The following is a 16,193-nucleotide window of genomic DNA, read 5'->3' as shown; positions in this document are numbered from 1 at the left end:
TTCAACTCCACTATTTTGTGTGACTCCTAGCTGCCCAGGCTGTGTTGCAACACGGCAGCATGGATCCATTGGAGTTGGAGGAAGGTGATGCTGGTCCTGATCCTGATCTGCAGCAGAATCCAAAACCTGAACTTTCCGCAGCGATGCGGGCTAAAATAGAGAGGAACCGGCAGCGAGCGCTGATGCTTCGGCAAGCCCGACTCGCGAGTCGGCCTTTGTCTTCAGCAGAAGGAGCAACTTCGGCTAAAGTTTCCAAGACTATTGACTCCGGTGCTGGTTTCTTCATTGAAGAGGAGGACGACGGAGAGGGGGAAGAACGAGCCAAGAAGGTGGTGCATCAGCCAGGTGCGTTGAATGGTTTCGTGACAAGAAACATGTATCTTTTCCACTTGTTATTTTGAGTGTTGCGCTTTGTTCTCAGCTCCGGTGATTGAGCCAGAGTACCTGCTGTGTGATGACTGTCAAAAGCCCTTCATGGACTCCTTCCTCAGCAACAGCTTTGACTTGTCTGTGTGTGACAACTGCAGGTTCTCTTTTACGCACACATAAATACTTGCTATTCTTTTTTAAATGGATTTAGTTTTGCAAACAGATCTTTTATTCTCTCTTTTTTTTCTTCTGAAAAATTTTGTGCCAACATAATTTTTCCAAGTAGGTGTGATTTTTAACACATGACATGACACATTGCTTAAGCTTTATTATTTGGTGCAGCCTTTCTAAAGGTTGACTGATGGTGCATCCTAGATGCTATATTTATGTAAGACTTAAAATGCAAGGTTGGTCATACTTAACTGCCCCCATGTAACCCTACTAACCATTTGGAATAATTATGTAGATTTTAATCAGTCAGACAGATCACCAGTGTTAACATTTGTCCTTTATAGGGATAACGAAGTGAAGCACAAGATGATCACCAGAACAGAAGCCAAGAACCATTATCTGCTGAAGGACTGTGACTTTGACAAGAGAGAACCCGCTCTTAGATTTATACTGAAAAAAAATCCTCACAACCCACGCTGGGGAGATATGAAGCTCTATCTTCAGCTACAGGTGCTCAAGTTTGTATGAAAACATGCAAAATAATGTGAAAATATGTGTTATGACATCAGAAGTTTGTATGGAAACATGCTAAAGTTATGACACCAGACACTAAAAAGTGTGTGTCCGAGATCAATATGCAGTTAATGAGAAGTTACTGAACCATCAGCAGTCCAGATTAAAGTTGAAATCAGTGAAAGACCAGTGAAATGTGTGGTTTTAAAATGTGTGTATCTGCTTACCCTAGGTAGAGAAGAGATGTATGGAGGTTTGGGGTTCGGAGGAGGCACTGGAGGAAGCCAGAGAAACGAGGGAAGAAAACAGAGAGGTGCAAAAACAAAAGCGCTTCAACAAGAAGGTTAAAGGTTGGTTTCCTGTTTAAGGACAAAATCTAAACTCCAAATCATTCACACTGTAAGTCTTCTGTTTGTGTGTGTATGCGTTAGAGTTGCGCAGGGCTGTGAGAAGTAGTATGTGGACCAAAAACACCAGCACTCACCAGCATGAGTATGGACCAGAGGAGGTGGTGGATCCAGAGGAGGATCTCTACAAGAAAACCTGCAACACCTGCGGACATGAACTCACCTACGAGAAGATGTAGACATGAACAGATTCATACACAGACTTTTAAAAATATGTCAACAAGATGTATGGTGCTACTACAGGTAATCTGACCTTTTCCAAGAACTGTAATTGTCAAAATAATGTGTCATTCCACATTGTATGCTTTGGTAACATCTGCTCAACATTATCCCAGAAAGATTTCCTCATCTATAGCGCTTGTAAACATAAATCCTGCCTTCTTTTCTTTCTCCTGTCAGTCAGATTGTCTCCTTGACCTATGCATCGAGCCCCACTAGCTTCAGTTCTGTAGACAAACAGGGTGAAATCATCTCTGCAGATTCTCAGCCTGAAGCTCTTTAAACATTGTTAGTGTTTTTTTTTGCCATTTGCATCAACCTTCAAACCGCTGTCAGTTTCTTATCAATAGTGTGTTTTGAAAAAGAAATAAAACTTTTCCTTGAATTTAGTTTGAAATAATGTACAAAAAGAGAAGTCTATGTAATCTTCAGTATTGCTTTGTACAAACTGAAAGCTACTTAATTTTTATCAGCTGTTCTTTTTCTTTGCCATTGAGAATAAGACACTTTTTTTAAGCTCTTAAACCATCATTTACTTGTTAATTCAGTTTATATAAATTAAGATGTTGATAAATTTGTCTGGTGCACATTTTATAAACATAGTATGAAAAGAAAGGACATTTTTGTTTGGTTAATAGCTTTTAATAACACCAGTTGGCGTTGCATATATATCATTGGAAGGTCTGATTATTCATGTTTACAAGATGTAACTTGTACAGATCATGTCATTGTAGAATCAACAATACAGCTAAACATGTGGGTAGTGCCTCTGAAATGTGCCAAAATCCCCTCCAATATTCCCCTGTTTGAAGTTTGTTTGGGAGCTACCCACACCTTGAGTTGTGTTGCTCATTCTACTGAAGCACAATTATTTAATAGGCTTTCCAACAATGTACCATGCCACTTTATTTATTCAGTTATATCAATCAATGAAACTCGCTTATTTCTGTGCATATTCAGCTTTAATTGACTCAGTTCCTATAGATATGTTTAGCATTAATCTGAACTGTTTTTTAAACTATTAAAAAAAGTTTAGATAAAAGCATGAATAACAAAAACGTTTTCATTTTAAAGTTGTGCATTTTCTCATGGCTTGGTCTGGTTTGATACAATTAGATGGTCAAGATTTGAATAAGAGTTTTTTAAAGCCAATATAACTAACATTAGCTGGAAGTAAATGGGATTACCTTGATCATTTGGTTATGAAGCGCTAATGCAGTTTAAATGGAGTTTAAATAAATGGGGCTCATTCAGATACCCCCCCCCAAAAAAAAAAAAAAAAGAAAACGAATTTTGCCTTTTCTTATGGGAGGATGGACTTCAGTGTTGCAACTTCGTGACCTGCAGTGCTGAGGGGCTTAACCGTCAGTTGTCCATGGTGAATTTAGGCTCTTCGCAAGTTTAATTTTACAAGTAAAAAAGACCTAGAATTTGTATTTTCTTGCTACACAAAATCTCAAAAAGTAGTTTGACAGCTTAACTTTGAGTTTGATTCTTTGTCATCTTGCATATTTGCTTGAGTTGCAGTAGGTTGATGTTCTCAGACAAGTGCATGGCATGAAATTTCAAAGCTTTCCCTTTGCATGGCATGGTTCAGGTTTTCACAGGCCCCTTTTTTGTAGACAGTGAACCAGCAGTCAAACCTTTTACTTCAGTCACCACACACGAGTTTTCACATATTTGCTAATGGAGACTCACGCCCCCTTTCAGTTACAACCCGAAAATGCAATATTAAATTTTAAGGCATATTTGACGTATCCAAAGATACTTCTGTACTTCATTTGGCGTTTGTGCATTGACATGAATGCAGCATGCAGGGTTTTCACAGTATTAAAGGTCAGCATCATTACTATTGCTCAAGTTTGAATATGGCTTCATTTGGTATTGTCTATTAGTTCACAATTTGATCTTAATGTTTATGCAACCACCTCTAAATTGTATACTTCCAACTTAGCGTTATATGCAAACTGATTAGCTTTAACGTGGCAGAAACTGGCATCTGACCAAATTGCTCTGCTTTCAGCCAACTCCCCAAGCTTTGGCAGCAATAGTGAGTCTTCAATTTTACAAGACAGTTGCAGAGGTGGTCCTGGCTAGTTTTGCACCCTGCGTGAAAAACCCATCGGCAAACAGCACAAGGATGTATTTTATAAAATATGTTTTTAAATACAGAAGTTAATGAGCACAGATAAAACGGGTAAATGAATGAGTGTGCAAACACCAATATAAATTGCACAAATGAATTAAAATATTTACCAATCTGAATTCAGTACGTAGACTGTTGCAGATTTTTTTTTAGCCTGGGTCTTTCACACCTGGCATTAAACTGTTTTGGGTGACTGGATTGCTATCAGGCAGTGCTTGATCACATGAAAGGGCAAGTGTAAAGTGCAATCTAAAACCTGATTGGACTTGCCCTCATAAGCATCAGACACACTGGTGACATATTTGGCCAGTGGGAGCTGCTCTAAATATATTTCATAAGTGCCCCTGAATTTAAAATTAAGATACAATATGTAAATTAGATCCCACTTCACTCAGAATAAACTAATGCACAAGGTTGTTTCCCTATTAACTATAACAAATTATTCAAAATCACAAAGCTTACAAAATGTCAGTGTATACTGGCATCACGTGAATGTTATGTTATTTAAGTTAGCATAGACCCACGTATGGCATTGAAAAATTCCAGTCAGGACAGACTGTTCACCAAATTCCCAGACTAATAGGCCCATGTGAACTTAGACGCGTTGCAAACACAAACCAGCCTATTGGTGAAATGAACTGCATGACTTCGTGCCTACTAAAGTTTTCTGTGACAGAGTATAAACGTAATCGGCCAAAGGATAAATGATATACAGGTTTTGGTATGGTGGTTTTTTGGTCTTGTCCATTATACGCCTGATTCAACTTATCACCTTTCCATCCAACAGAGTTAAGACAGGCGTAATGTGAACAAATTCATGTTGATGCAGATCGTTTTAACATTCACTCAACCCAATAAGTGAATTTGGTTATAAAGTGTAAGTTTCAAAACTGTGCATGCTTTGTCTGGGATAAAAAGTTCAGTCTATCCTCCCCCCGCTTTCATAGTGAGAGCAACCTGCTCACAACCTCTGCAGTTCAGAGGTGATCCTCCTCCCCTGCCTTTTCTACTGGCGTCCATGACCTGTGTATACATGACTCAGCAAGTTAATATGATAGCACATCCAGTACCCATTAACTTGATGTGGAAAAGTAGTATTAGTCTAGAGAACTGCTGTTGGTTTTTTTTGTTAATATAAAAAGGGCACTCATGCTCCCCCAATAGGTTGCACCCTGGGCAGTTGCCCATAGCAAAGACCCTACCTGCAGAGTTGCATTGGCTAAGTGACAACTTTATTTTATTTCTTCCCCCCCCCATACAAAAGTTTAAAACTCAAATGTTCTCTGAACATCAGGGGTCTGAAAGACAAAAGCATCCTGTGTCACATCCTGGGGTCCTGGGAGGTCATCCTGTTAAAAAACAGGCAAAGTTATTTTGAAAAGCTTAAAATTCAAGTCAAAGTACAAAGCTGGAAATGATTTAAAGTCTTAATTTTACTTACATCACTGAAATATTTTTCTATAAGGTTATGTGCAGCCTGGTATACCATATCATTGTCATGGTTTTGCAGCATCTCAATGCGTTCCAGTCCTCCGAGTTCTTCGATCAGCAGACTAAGCTTCTCAGTTTCGCCAATTTTCTCTGCAGCCTAAGTTATCAAAAAGCATCAGGTCACTTTATCTAGTAAAATGTGTCCATTTTGCTTGGAAATCCCCCCCCCCCCCCCAGACTCACCAAAAACATGTTATTTATGGCTTCCAGTAACACAAGGACAACTTTAGCATCTTTGACCTGGAGCAGGTTGATGACCGCTTCCAGAGCTCCACTCTGCACCAGATGAACTACCTGTTCTACAGTACCCCCACTGGTGAAGTTTGTCACCACCCACACTGCTTCCTTTTGAGTCTTAAAATCTCCCTGAAGGAATAAAAATAAAAAGCTGTATGCTTAGTCTAGTAAAGTGAATGCACCTTGGTAGTGCTCCCTTATGGGCACCAAAAAAATAAATAAATAAAAATAGCTGAGGGTTACGTACATTTCTAAGCAGTTCTACAAGGGGAGGAAGCAGACCACAGGTAATCAGCTGTTGGATTTGCTTACAAGGTCCCGCAGCAATGTTTGATAGTGCCCATGTTGCCTCCTTCTGCACAGTGGCCTTCGTGTGCCTCATCAGCTTTGGTAGAATGTTAAGAACACCAGCATCTATTGCCATCTGGGTGTGCACATCAGAGCCGCTTACTATGTTTCCAATAGAACGTAGAGCTGGAGTCTGGACGTAAAAATGAAGGACAGATTAGTCACATCAGAAAAAAAATCTGTTCATTTTAAAAATTCAGAGGGGTGGGTATGACTAGCTCTACCATGACACAGAGCTCCTTGTGGTTCATGAGGTCCACCAGTCGAGGGACAATACCAGTTCTCACAATAATATCGATGCGGTCATTACTGCCATCCGAAAGGTAAGACATTGCCCAACATGCATCAGATAAAATGTCCTTGTCATTTAGATGGAGCAACTGGATCAAGGATGGAAGCATCTGAGGAAGCAAAATAAAGATCCATATTAGTATAAACATTGAAGTTAAAGCCAGTAGAGAATAATGGTTTGACTTACCTGCTGGACAGCAGACACAGGCGGACACGGATTCTTGTTTCGACAAAGATTGGATAGAGTCCATGTTAGGTTACGCAAGTAGCCAACCTGCAGTTATAAAGTCCCATCAGTGAAACTAAAGCTTCACAAATCAGTTGTAGACAGCAATGAAGTAGTTTAAAGTTGTTGGAAGCCAAGGAAAGCATTACCACAAGCAGCCTCTTGAGTTTACACCATTACTTTCTCTGGTGTCCCCTTCTTAAAATGTTCAAAGTTTTTATTAAAAAAAACAACAAAAAAAAAACAAAAAAAAAAAAACACCCACCCAAAAACCCCAGATATGCCAGATCAGTGGACTTTCAGTTTCACTATAACTCCATAACTGAACACAATACTTTTCTGCAATCAGCTAGCTTCTTGCCCATAATGGCTTGGACACAACCCACTTATGGGGTCAGTTTCTAGGTAGACAAGTGTGGGCCAACAGTGTGATCAAGTATCAGATTTTGTCATTTCAAGTTTCCATAGACAATACCAAGTGGGAGTCACTCGAACGCTCATTACCCGTTTGGTAGGGGCTATACACACTTTGGTATGGTCTGTCAAGTTTCATACTTGGCACGTGAACTTTAAATGAAGCAGAATTTTAAAGCTTTGACTTACTGGCGTGTCTGGAGAGATGCGAGCCAACAAGGCTGGGATGACATTACACTCAATCAGGATATCTCTGTAAGCTGCACCATCACCTGCCAAGGGGTTACATTTGCAATAGATAAACAACTTAAGTATACATGCTACACACAAAAAAAGGTTTACCCTAGCAAGAGAAATTCTAACTGGATTACTTTAGTGCTTATGAGTGGTTGGCATGTTATCTGCAGAAGATCAAGCTTGCAGGCATTTGTCTCAGAGCAGGCCCACCAGAACAAGTTATTGCCCATGCAAATTGAACCTCAATTCATACCAGATTATAAATTTATACCATACAACTACTTTCTCTAGATTCACCAGTCTGCCAAAAATATTCCTCATCTTATTTTAAGCAGCACTTATTTATAATGGACAAACCCATCATCTACCCACCTTTTGGTTAAACTAGTCAAATACATTAACTATTCCCTTCATTCAAGTTAAAGGACAACTTTAATATCTTGGTTGACATTTCTAGGTCAACTTAATTTAAAGCCACCTTCACATTGATGCCAATTTCAAGTCTCACCTGCAATGTTTCCCAAAGCCCAGACAGCCTGTTCACTGATGTGCAGCATTGGCGAGCCAAGCAAGCTGATGAAAGTTGGAACAGCCCCATGTTCCACCACCTGAAAGCAGGGGGATTTGTGTTCCCATAGCCCAGGTACGATTTCAGCCAGCCTTCTGATACACATTAAGATTAAGCCTAATTTATTTATGGATACCTGTTGTGTATGCCAGGATGTCCCGGATGCAATGTTTGTAAGAGCCCAAGCTGCCTCAAATTGCAGAACTGGGTCATCATCCAATGACAGGAAGAAAACAAAACGAGACAGCAGGCCAGCATCTATAATCTCCTTCAGAGGAGGATCGCGCCCTGTGGAAAGCAGTTTCCTGAAGGATAAAATTATTTGGTTTTATCCCTCACTAAGATTGATTGCTTATTAAATTAGTTTCCCATAGTTACTTGTATTAAACCCAATTTTCTAATTCTGTTAAAATAAAAAGGAGGCTGTCAACAACAACATGACAGGACAAATATGTAGCCTTACATTTACAGACAGTTACTCATCCCTGATGGCTCACCTGGCTGCCTGACAGCCTCGCGTCTGGGACAGTCTCCCCTCGCTGTTTACGTCTGCAATTATATCCTCAAGCTTCAAGGTCACCTACACATCCCAGATGTGCAGTCAGAAGAGCCACAAGTTTGGATGCAGTTAGTAAAAACTTACTGACTGACCGTCTCGTCATCAGGTGAAAGGGCTTCCTCGTCGGGGATAGACGACAGCGTGATGTGTCGTCTCTTCATAAAATTTTCGTTTTTGTTTGCTTTGCGCAGCTCCACGCACTCCGAGATCCTTTTGTCTCGAAATTTCTACGTAGAAAAATAAAAACACAGAAATCTGTTCAATTTAAAACGCTAATTTTTAAGAGTTTCACATAGCAAACAACTTACTGCAGGATCTTTCCCCTTGTTTTTATATTTGGAAATTCGCTCGTCAACACAGTTCTTGGTGGGCATGTTTGACTTTAACACAAACTTAACAGGTACGGTTCAGGTTAATGCTGCATAGGTATTATTTCTGTAGTGGAGGTTTGTAGGCTATAAGCTGTGAAGCCCAGGTGGCTCATATTAAGTTTGATTACTGTTTCAGCGTGTGATTAAAGCGCAGGTGCGTAGGCTACGTTTTAAATTATGTTTATTTCAGAGAAGCTGGAGAAAAGGACATTTCAGATTGACCATACAGTAGACATTTTTATCTTTTCTTATATTGAACTGAATGATTTAAAGACAAACGGCATAAACTGAGCTAATGAAGGAGAATAAATGAACCCAGGGCAGCCAAATTCTTTTTCATTCCGGCTGTTCCCTTCAGCGCTCGCTATCTCATGTAACCCTAAAATCTGCATCCTCTGCGCTCACACCGTCTGACTTCATGGCCATTTTCAACACATGCATTCTTCTCTTTATTTTTCAGGGTTCATTCAACTCCCTCCTCACCATTTTTCTGTCCACCCTCTGTAACCTGCATGCCCAAACACCAGGTTGGCCTACAAACTCAAGAATCCAAAATGTGCAAGTCTCCAACAGGCAATATTAGCCTAATGTTTTGGGGTTTTTAAAAAAAAAAATAGATACCACTTATTACAATATCATTGCTAACTCTGGTTTGAATCATTGTGTGAAATGCAGGGATTCTTGTGTGTGAGTGTATGTGTGTGTGTGTGTGTGTGTGTGTGTAAAACCCTTGAAAAACAACTGTGTGTCCTTTAAGCAGTTTTAAAAGGATATTACGCAAGATGTGTTTTTTGAAAAACAAAAAACAATTGTTATCAACATAAACAGCCTGATCTTACAAAGAACAAAGACTTTAAACATTATTCTTAGCAGCTGGAATTTATTGGCTTTACAGAGTCAAAGAGAACGTGAAAAGATACAAATAAAATAACTTAATTAAAATATTTAAAACAACTGGCTGCAAAAAACATTAGGAATATACACAGTGATTAAAAACAAGAATATAGGCATTTTCTTTAGGTTCCACATTAAAATTCTTGACCAGCTATCAATAATAATTGGGATAACCAATAAAATTTCATGGCTACTGACCAATATAAATTGGGTGGATTTGCATTTTTGGCACTGAAATATAAAATCTTGTTTTGTTCAGTAATAGAAACAAAGACCAAATGGTTTTGATAACATTTATACCTCAATATCACATCTTGAAAATAAAAAGAAACAGCTTGCCACACAATGTTAAGATTTCAAATTGGACAACAGATGGCAGCAAAACATTACAGGCTTACAGCATGTGAGTCAATGCACCAATATGTCAGTCAATTAAATTTTTTTGTGCTTTCCTATATGTCAAACAAGAGATTTAAAACCCATAACAGGCTTGAATTTTAGTGTTTAGTTTGAGCTATATAAAGAATTAGATTATAACTGGAAAACAATAGATTAAAAAATTGATCATGCTATATAAAGGAAGATATTGGCTGCTAGAGAAATGGTGTGAGGTGATCGAGCCTTCCTTCCCTCTGTAATAAACAGGAAGGGATGAACAATAGTTGCTAAAGTGAAGTTTTCCCTCAAATGAAGTTATAATCACTTCCCCTTAATTTAATTTGTAGATAATACTCTCATAACTGTGAGCACTCAGACTAGATAACTGTACTGTGTAAACACACCTGTCCTGTCTGTATGCTATACCACCAGTACCAGAAATAGAGGGCACAACCTTTTTTTCTTTTTTTTATGGGTGTTTCCTCCAACCAGTTTAAGCCTTCTCTCTCTCTCTGTCTCACACGCACACACGCACACACACGCAGTCTCTCAAGCTCAGGCTATGCCTGCACATTTGGATGCATTGGAATACACTGGTGTTTGTCTTTATCTATATTGCAGGTGAGCTTTTGAACTCTTTAATATTTAATAAAAGTAAAATCTAAACATTGAGAAATTAACATTTATAAATGTGTTACAATAAATGAACACACATTACCTAGTGAAGCACTCAAAGAGCACAGACCTCCAGAAAGCAGGTCACTTCCACCCTTATTGTGGAAGTGAGCTTAAAAATTTCTCTTTCAACAATTCCTTCCACATCATTCCCAAAATTTAATGGAATATAAGTTAGACAAAGATCTATTTTCAGAAAAAAAGATCACAAAAATCATTGCTGTAGTTTTGTGTAAATTTCTAACAAACAGACAGAAGGGCATATAATGCAGGCAAAAACATAACTTCCTTGTAACATGCAGTATATTTTCTTGCTTCATCTTGTACATCTCTAAAAAGCTTGAGAGAAATTATAATTTCTATTGTCTGTAACTGTTTCTTTACCTCAGCTGTGTTTCTCTTCTTCTCCTTACTGGTGACTTCTGTCTGACAGTCTCAGGAAACCAGGGAGGATTAATGGAAATGGATTATGTCATCTCTTCTCATGCTCTCTGGCTACATCTGTTATCACGTTTCGAGATCAAAATATCCTTGAGTGAAACAAGCAGAAGCTGTCTTGTCTCAGCCTTTACCAATACACATTAATGCTGTTTCTATATCAAAGGACAAAAGGAAAAATCTGTTGAAATGGTGTGTGTGTGTTTGTGTGTTATGTGCTGGCCTTTTGACCTGGAAGTGCTTATAGTTCCTCAGAGACACCCTGGAGGGTGTGGAGTGTTTCCCTCCGTTTTTGACCACTTGTTAGTCTGAACAATGTGAAGTAATGGAGGAAATTCCATTGTGTAGGTTCATGGCTTCCCCAACTTTCACATGTACACGCAAAACCCATGTTAAAAAGTTTAAACGTCTCCAATTACCAATGACAGTTTTTAAATGATATAATTTCTTTAAAATGACTTAAAACATACAAATGGTTGGTTTCCCATAATAATGATTTAGGTTTACAATTTTAAGCAAAAGTTGGATGTCTTAAAACATTATTTGATTTCAGCTCAAAGTAAGCATTTATGTCAGTGTGCACTTGAGCAGAATTCAAAACCAGTGTTGTGATGATATTCCAAAGAGCTTGTTGTGATCTTAGGAGTGTGTGTTTTCTCAGTTCTCAAGTGCTCACGTGGGCGTGAGGTCAGGTCATCTTAAAACCGTTCTTATCAACACCATGTTTCATTGTTAGTTTGACACGTCGTAGCAAATCTTTTTTTCTATCCTGTTGTCATATCCGTTATTATTACTACATTGTTGCGACTTTCTTTGAGAAATGCCATCAAATTTAAGCTCAGCTCAAACTTATCATGTTTCCTTCTAAGGGATTTAATAATGTTAATTATGTCTAGAGACCTTTACTTGTCAATTTTCTCTTGAAAATGAGTCCCATGTTAACATATAGGTTAATAGGAGTGTTGGATCAAATGTTGATGTAGTCAAAGTCTATGTGGGGAAATTGTGGCACATGGCTCTGCTTTATTGTATATGAGTACAAAACTAAAACAACCATTAATAGTACACAATAAAAAATAGCAGTAAAAATACTCAAAAGAAAGAGGACAGAAAAGTCAGGATTCACATGTGGATGGGAAGTAAAAATGGTGATCATTAACTTTGAGCAAGATGTGTTTGGATTAGCTCCTATTTGCCACTTCCACTTCCAAAGTAATTTGTGGCAAAATCAACTCAGAGAAATAGGCTGTGACAGGCTAGTAAGCTGAAATTTAAGCTTAATTTGTAAAAAGACCAAAAAAATAATGAAAAAGTATTAGTAAAACCATTTTTGAGCGATGTGGTTTGAGCTGGTTATCTTTCAACAACACTTTCACTGATGGGTAACTCAAGGCAAGGCAAGTTATTACAAAAAACAATAAAAACATTACAGTAATGAGGAGGAAGCAACAAAAACTACATTAAAAGCTTAAGAAATTATAATAAGACTAGTGAAGAAAATCTAAGTTATCCCTCTTTTGCCTTGCACTTTATCAATAACTTTATCAAAACATTTTGATAAAGTTTGCCAGTACCAAAGTTTCGCTACCATTAGGCATATATAGTGCCAAAATATTTGTTATCCCATTTTTTTTTCATGTTTTAATCATTTCAATTACTATTAACCATTTTATCAGCTTAACCATTTGTTAATAAACATGAATTCTTCTTATTTTCTTTTTTTTTTTTTTTTTAAAGTTGCAAGGAAACATTTAACTTAGCTTTTTTCCAAGTGTGAATATCAGGGAGTTAATATCACCCCTTTTCAAAATTTATCCAAATTTGCTGACTAGATTTAAATCATTGGGTCTTTTTTATTAACTAAATGTATTTGAGGAGTTCTACATTTCATGAATCTATAAGGTGTTTTATGTGGTTTCAGAAATAAAATACTGATATGTGTTATTTTAAAAAAAAGAAAAGACAATTTGTACTTTCAAGCATGAAAGACAGCTGACAGTTTCAGATTCTTGAAGATGACAATAGGAGAAATTAATCAATTAATGAAGCAAAGTAAAGAAAAATGAAAAACCCATCAAAATATAAAAAGTTGCTGTAAATGGGAAAAAAAACCCCACATTTATTACTGAGATAAAAAAATAACATGGTATTGTTTTTTTTATTTTTAAAACTTATTCTATTTAGCTAGTCATGTGTATTTTTGCATTGTCAAGGAGCCACAGCTGCAAGCATTTACTTAGGTTAATGTGATAAATGAAATGCTAATCATATGACAGGGCATTTTCAGTTACCAGTAAATGTAATAGAAGGACTTTTCAACTCCAGAGCATCAGTTACATCCTAATCTCAACATTTTATACTTACATACATCGTTTTTTTTATGATAGTCTTAAAATGAGCAATTTGCTGTTGACTCAACTAACAAGACTGATGAAAGAGCAATTCACTTAAGTATTAATAGACGATTTATTAACCATAAATTATGCATGGTTTTCTCTGTTAGTCTCTGCATTTGTCTCATTTGATTTCCATCTTGCCTGCTTCTCAGATCAACTTGAGGTGTCTATGGGAAATCATTAGTATAGATGGATCTGCAGTGCTACGTCAATACACACACACACACACACACACACACACACACACACACACACACACACACACACATCACATGCACACACAGTCAAATTGTGTCCTCTCTTTTTATAATCTAATCGGAGTGATGCTTCAAACTCATCTCCGGTTAAAAGTGCATTAGTGAAGACAAATTCTTGGAGAGGAATTACTGTGTGTGTGTTTTAACATACTAGAAAGAATCTGAACACAGTAAAGACACACTGATTTATTAAAAAAAAAAAAAAAAGATGACAAACACTCACGCAAAGACAAAGGTGAGCCTTGTCTGTCCTCTGTGAAAGTCAGTCATTCTCAGGTATCAAAGCAGAGGAGAGAACAGAGAACAAGAACCACAACAGGATGTGGGTTGGAGTGACAGAAAGAGAAAGAAGGAGAGATTTTGATATGTGTTATTATTTACATATCAAAGCTGGCGGGAAATTCCATTTAAAAATGTAATGATACTTATATATTTCAGTACATAGTCTTGGGTTTGGCTGCCTACGTTTCAGACGTATCTCTTTTTGCCCTTCTTTCTCCTTCTCGCTCTCTTTCAGAGCAACATTTAGTTCTAGTCGATTAATATTTCATGCCACCAGTCCAATACCTGCCTATCAATAACCCAGACAAGACCCATCTCAGGTCTAATCTATCATACTGGTGGCCACTGACGAGACTGCTGCAGAATTGTGTGTATGCATGCATGTGTTTGTGTTGATGGATCATTTGTTTCTGCTGACAATGCCGCAGCGGCCTAGATAAACAGGCTCAACAGCTGGGAGATCGAAAGAAGTCATTCATCATTTCCTGTAGAAATACACATTCACATGTCCATGCAAAGCACTTGCACATTCACACGAGGGTACAAATACGGGCATAAACGTATTTCGATACATTATGATATGCCAGATGTTTTAGATCCATTATATTTGCTTTTAAAAAATTTAAAAAAAGAGTTGAGCACTTTCTGAGCACTCCTGTCTGGCTTATAATTAAATTACTCTCTTGGGGTTAAGGATAAACTTTCAGTTTAACATCATGAGCTATAGGCACCAGGAAAACATAGAAAGGGACAGAAAAGTTTAAAAAGTTGTACAATTACATCTGTATTGTAAATGAACAAAAAGATATACCTGTAAATTGCTAAAAAGCAGTGACAGAAGTCTATATTAAATTATTAGGATACAACAATAAATTAATTAAAAGGTCAAATCATGTCTGGAAGTAGTTTCTGAAAATTAAAGGGGGAATAACAGTACAATGTTTCGTCTGGACAGAATGGTACTCATTCACCTAAATTACGCTGATGTGTATGTGTCAACTGCTTTGATGGCTACAGCTGTTTGTGACTGCAGTAAAAGAAAATTAAACAGGCTTCCCTGTACAGAGATTGAGTCAGTCCAGTCAAACTCTCATCAGGATGCAAATGTGATGCTAGTTTTATACCAACTATGTCCCTTTAGTGCAACTGTGCTATTTCAGCAACCTGGTGACATGCCATAACAAGTGTGGGCAACTTGTGGAGAAAACCCAGTTATATTCCAAGCAAACAAACAAACTGGTATGATTAGTCTGGCTACTTTCTACACAGGTTTGTGTGCTGACACATTTGCCTGTGACTTTGGCACAACATTTTAATGTATCTAAATGTTTGCTGACAACTAAAACTTTGATCATGCAAGTTTCAGTGGCCTCACCTTGCTTTGCACCTGAACATATGTGTTGATAGTTTTTTTCCTCCCAGTTATATTCAGACTTGAAGAGACCAAGTGGCATTATCTGTGGATCAGCCAACTCCCTGTAACACGAAAGGAAATCAAAGCAGTGGGAGAGACAGAGAGGGGTGCAGGGACTGCAGAGATGCACAGTAGAGAACTTCAAAGGTGAACACAAGAGTTCACACAGAAGCTCAGACAACAGGCCAGTGCCCGTATAGAACACAAAACAGAGCAAAGGCAGAACTCAGAACATACATTTAATATACACACAGTCAACAAAACATCTTTCATTCTTGCTGTGTGTCTGTGTAAAAAAGCGCCAGCTGGCAGGCAGAAAGGCAGAGCAAGGAGCTTCAGGGGTCCAGTCAGGACTTTAGAGAGCAGGTGGATGTTAGTGTGGGGGTGTGAGCTAGGTATCAGGTGTATCTGGGCTGAGAGGCCCCTCGCATGGGCATCCTATTCAACTGCTGCCCAGGCCTGGACAAAGACCAGGGCTCTGGGGCTCCGCTGGGCCACAGACAGACCAGGTAACACTAGAAGGTCTTAATGGCTCCAAGATGAAGGGAAGATGGTTAAAAGAAGATTACAACATGGGAAAATGTTGGGTTAAAAATACAGCTTTCTAATGATCTGAGCTGCTGCCATCAACAAGCGGCTTTTTTCCCACGGAGACATTTGAAAACTGATATCTAGAAAGCAAAATTTGTTGCCAGAAGCACCCATCTGGAGTTTATTTTATTGTTATCATAACTTTTCATTTTAACCCAGAAGCAATGGATATTCTTTAAAAGCCAGAATTGTAACATTCATGTCAAGCTGTTAGAAAATCTGATTTTGGCAGGTTTTGTCTTATTTTCATCATGAACAAAATAACTTTTCCCCATTCCTTAAGCCTTCCTCTACCATTGCG

At 38.0% G+C, this 16,193-nt stretch overlaps 2 protein-coding genes across 3 annotated transcripts; one reads left to right on the top strand and one right to left on the bottom strand.

Moving 5' to 3' along the window:
• On the top strand, positions 1–2,612 carry xpa (xeroderma pigmentosum, complementation group A). Of its 2 annotated transcripts, XR_013771825.1 has the most exons (6): positions 1–345; positions 422–527; positions 885–1,050; positions 1,286–1,403; positions 1,485–1,703; positions 1,860–2,612. XR_013771825.1 is itself a non-coding variant. In XM_079264358.1 (5 exons), exons 1-5 carry the CDS (start codon positions 60–62, stop codon positions 1,637–1,639), a joined length of 831 nt encoding a protein of 276 aa, XP_079120484.1. In that variant the 5' UTR covers positions 1–59; the 3' UTR covers positions 1,640–2,612. The 2 variants fall into 2 exon arrangements, 1 of the variants encoding a protein (XP_079120484.1); XM_079264358.1 differs by having other exon boundaries at positions 1,485–2,612.
• A 2,478-nt stretch (positions 2,613–5,090) lies between these two features.
• On the bottom strand, positions 5,091–8,570 carry kpna7 (karyopherin alpha 7 (importin alpha 8); the record flags this gene model as incomplete). Its single annotated transcript, XM_079262875.1, has 12 exons — positions 5,091–5,174; positions 5,267–5,413; positions 5,500–5,682; positions 5,801–6,034; positions 6,126–6,302; positions 6,380–6,466; positions 7,022–7,104; positions 7,578–7,677; positions 7,774–7,942; positions 8,135–8,217; positions 8,289–8,423; positions 8,505–8,570. The coding sequence occupies 12 exons, from the start codon at positions 8,568–8,570 to the stop codon at positions 5,091–5,093; spliced, it is 1,548 nt and encodes a 515-aa protein (XP_079119001.1).
• Between the last annotated feature and the right edge of the window lie 7,623 nt (positions 8,571–16,193).

This window comes from Telmatherina bonti (genome assembly GCF_933228915.1).
Source record: "Telmatherina bonti genome assembly, chromosome: 3".
NCBI classification, from domain to species: Eukaryota; Metazoa; Chordata; class Actinopteri; order Atheriniformes; family Telmatherinidae; genus Telmatherina; species Telmatherina bonti.
This window is presented reverse-complemented; position numbering and strand designations above follow the sequence as displayed.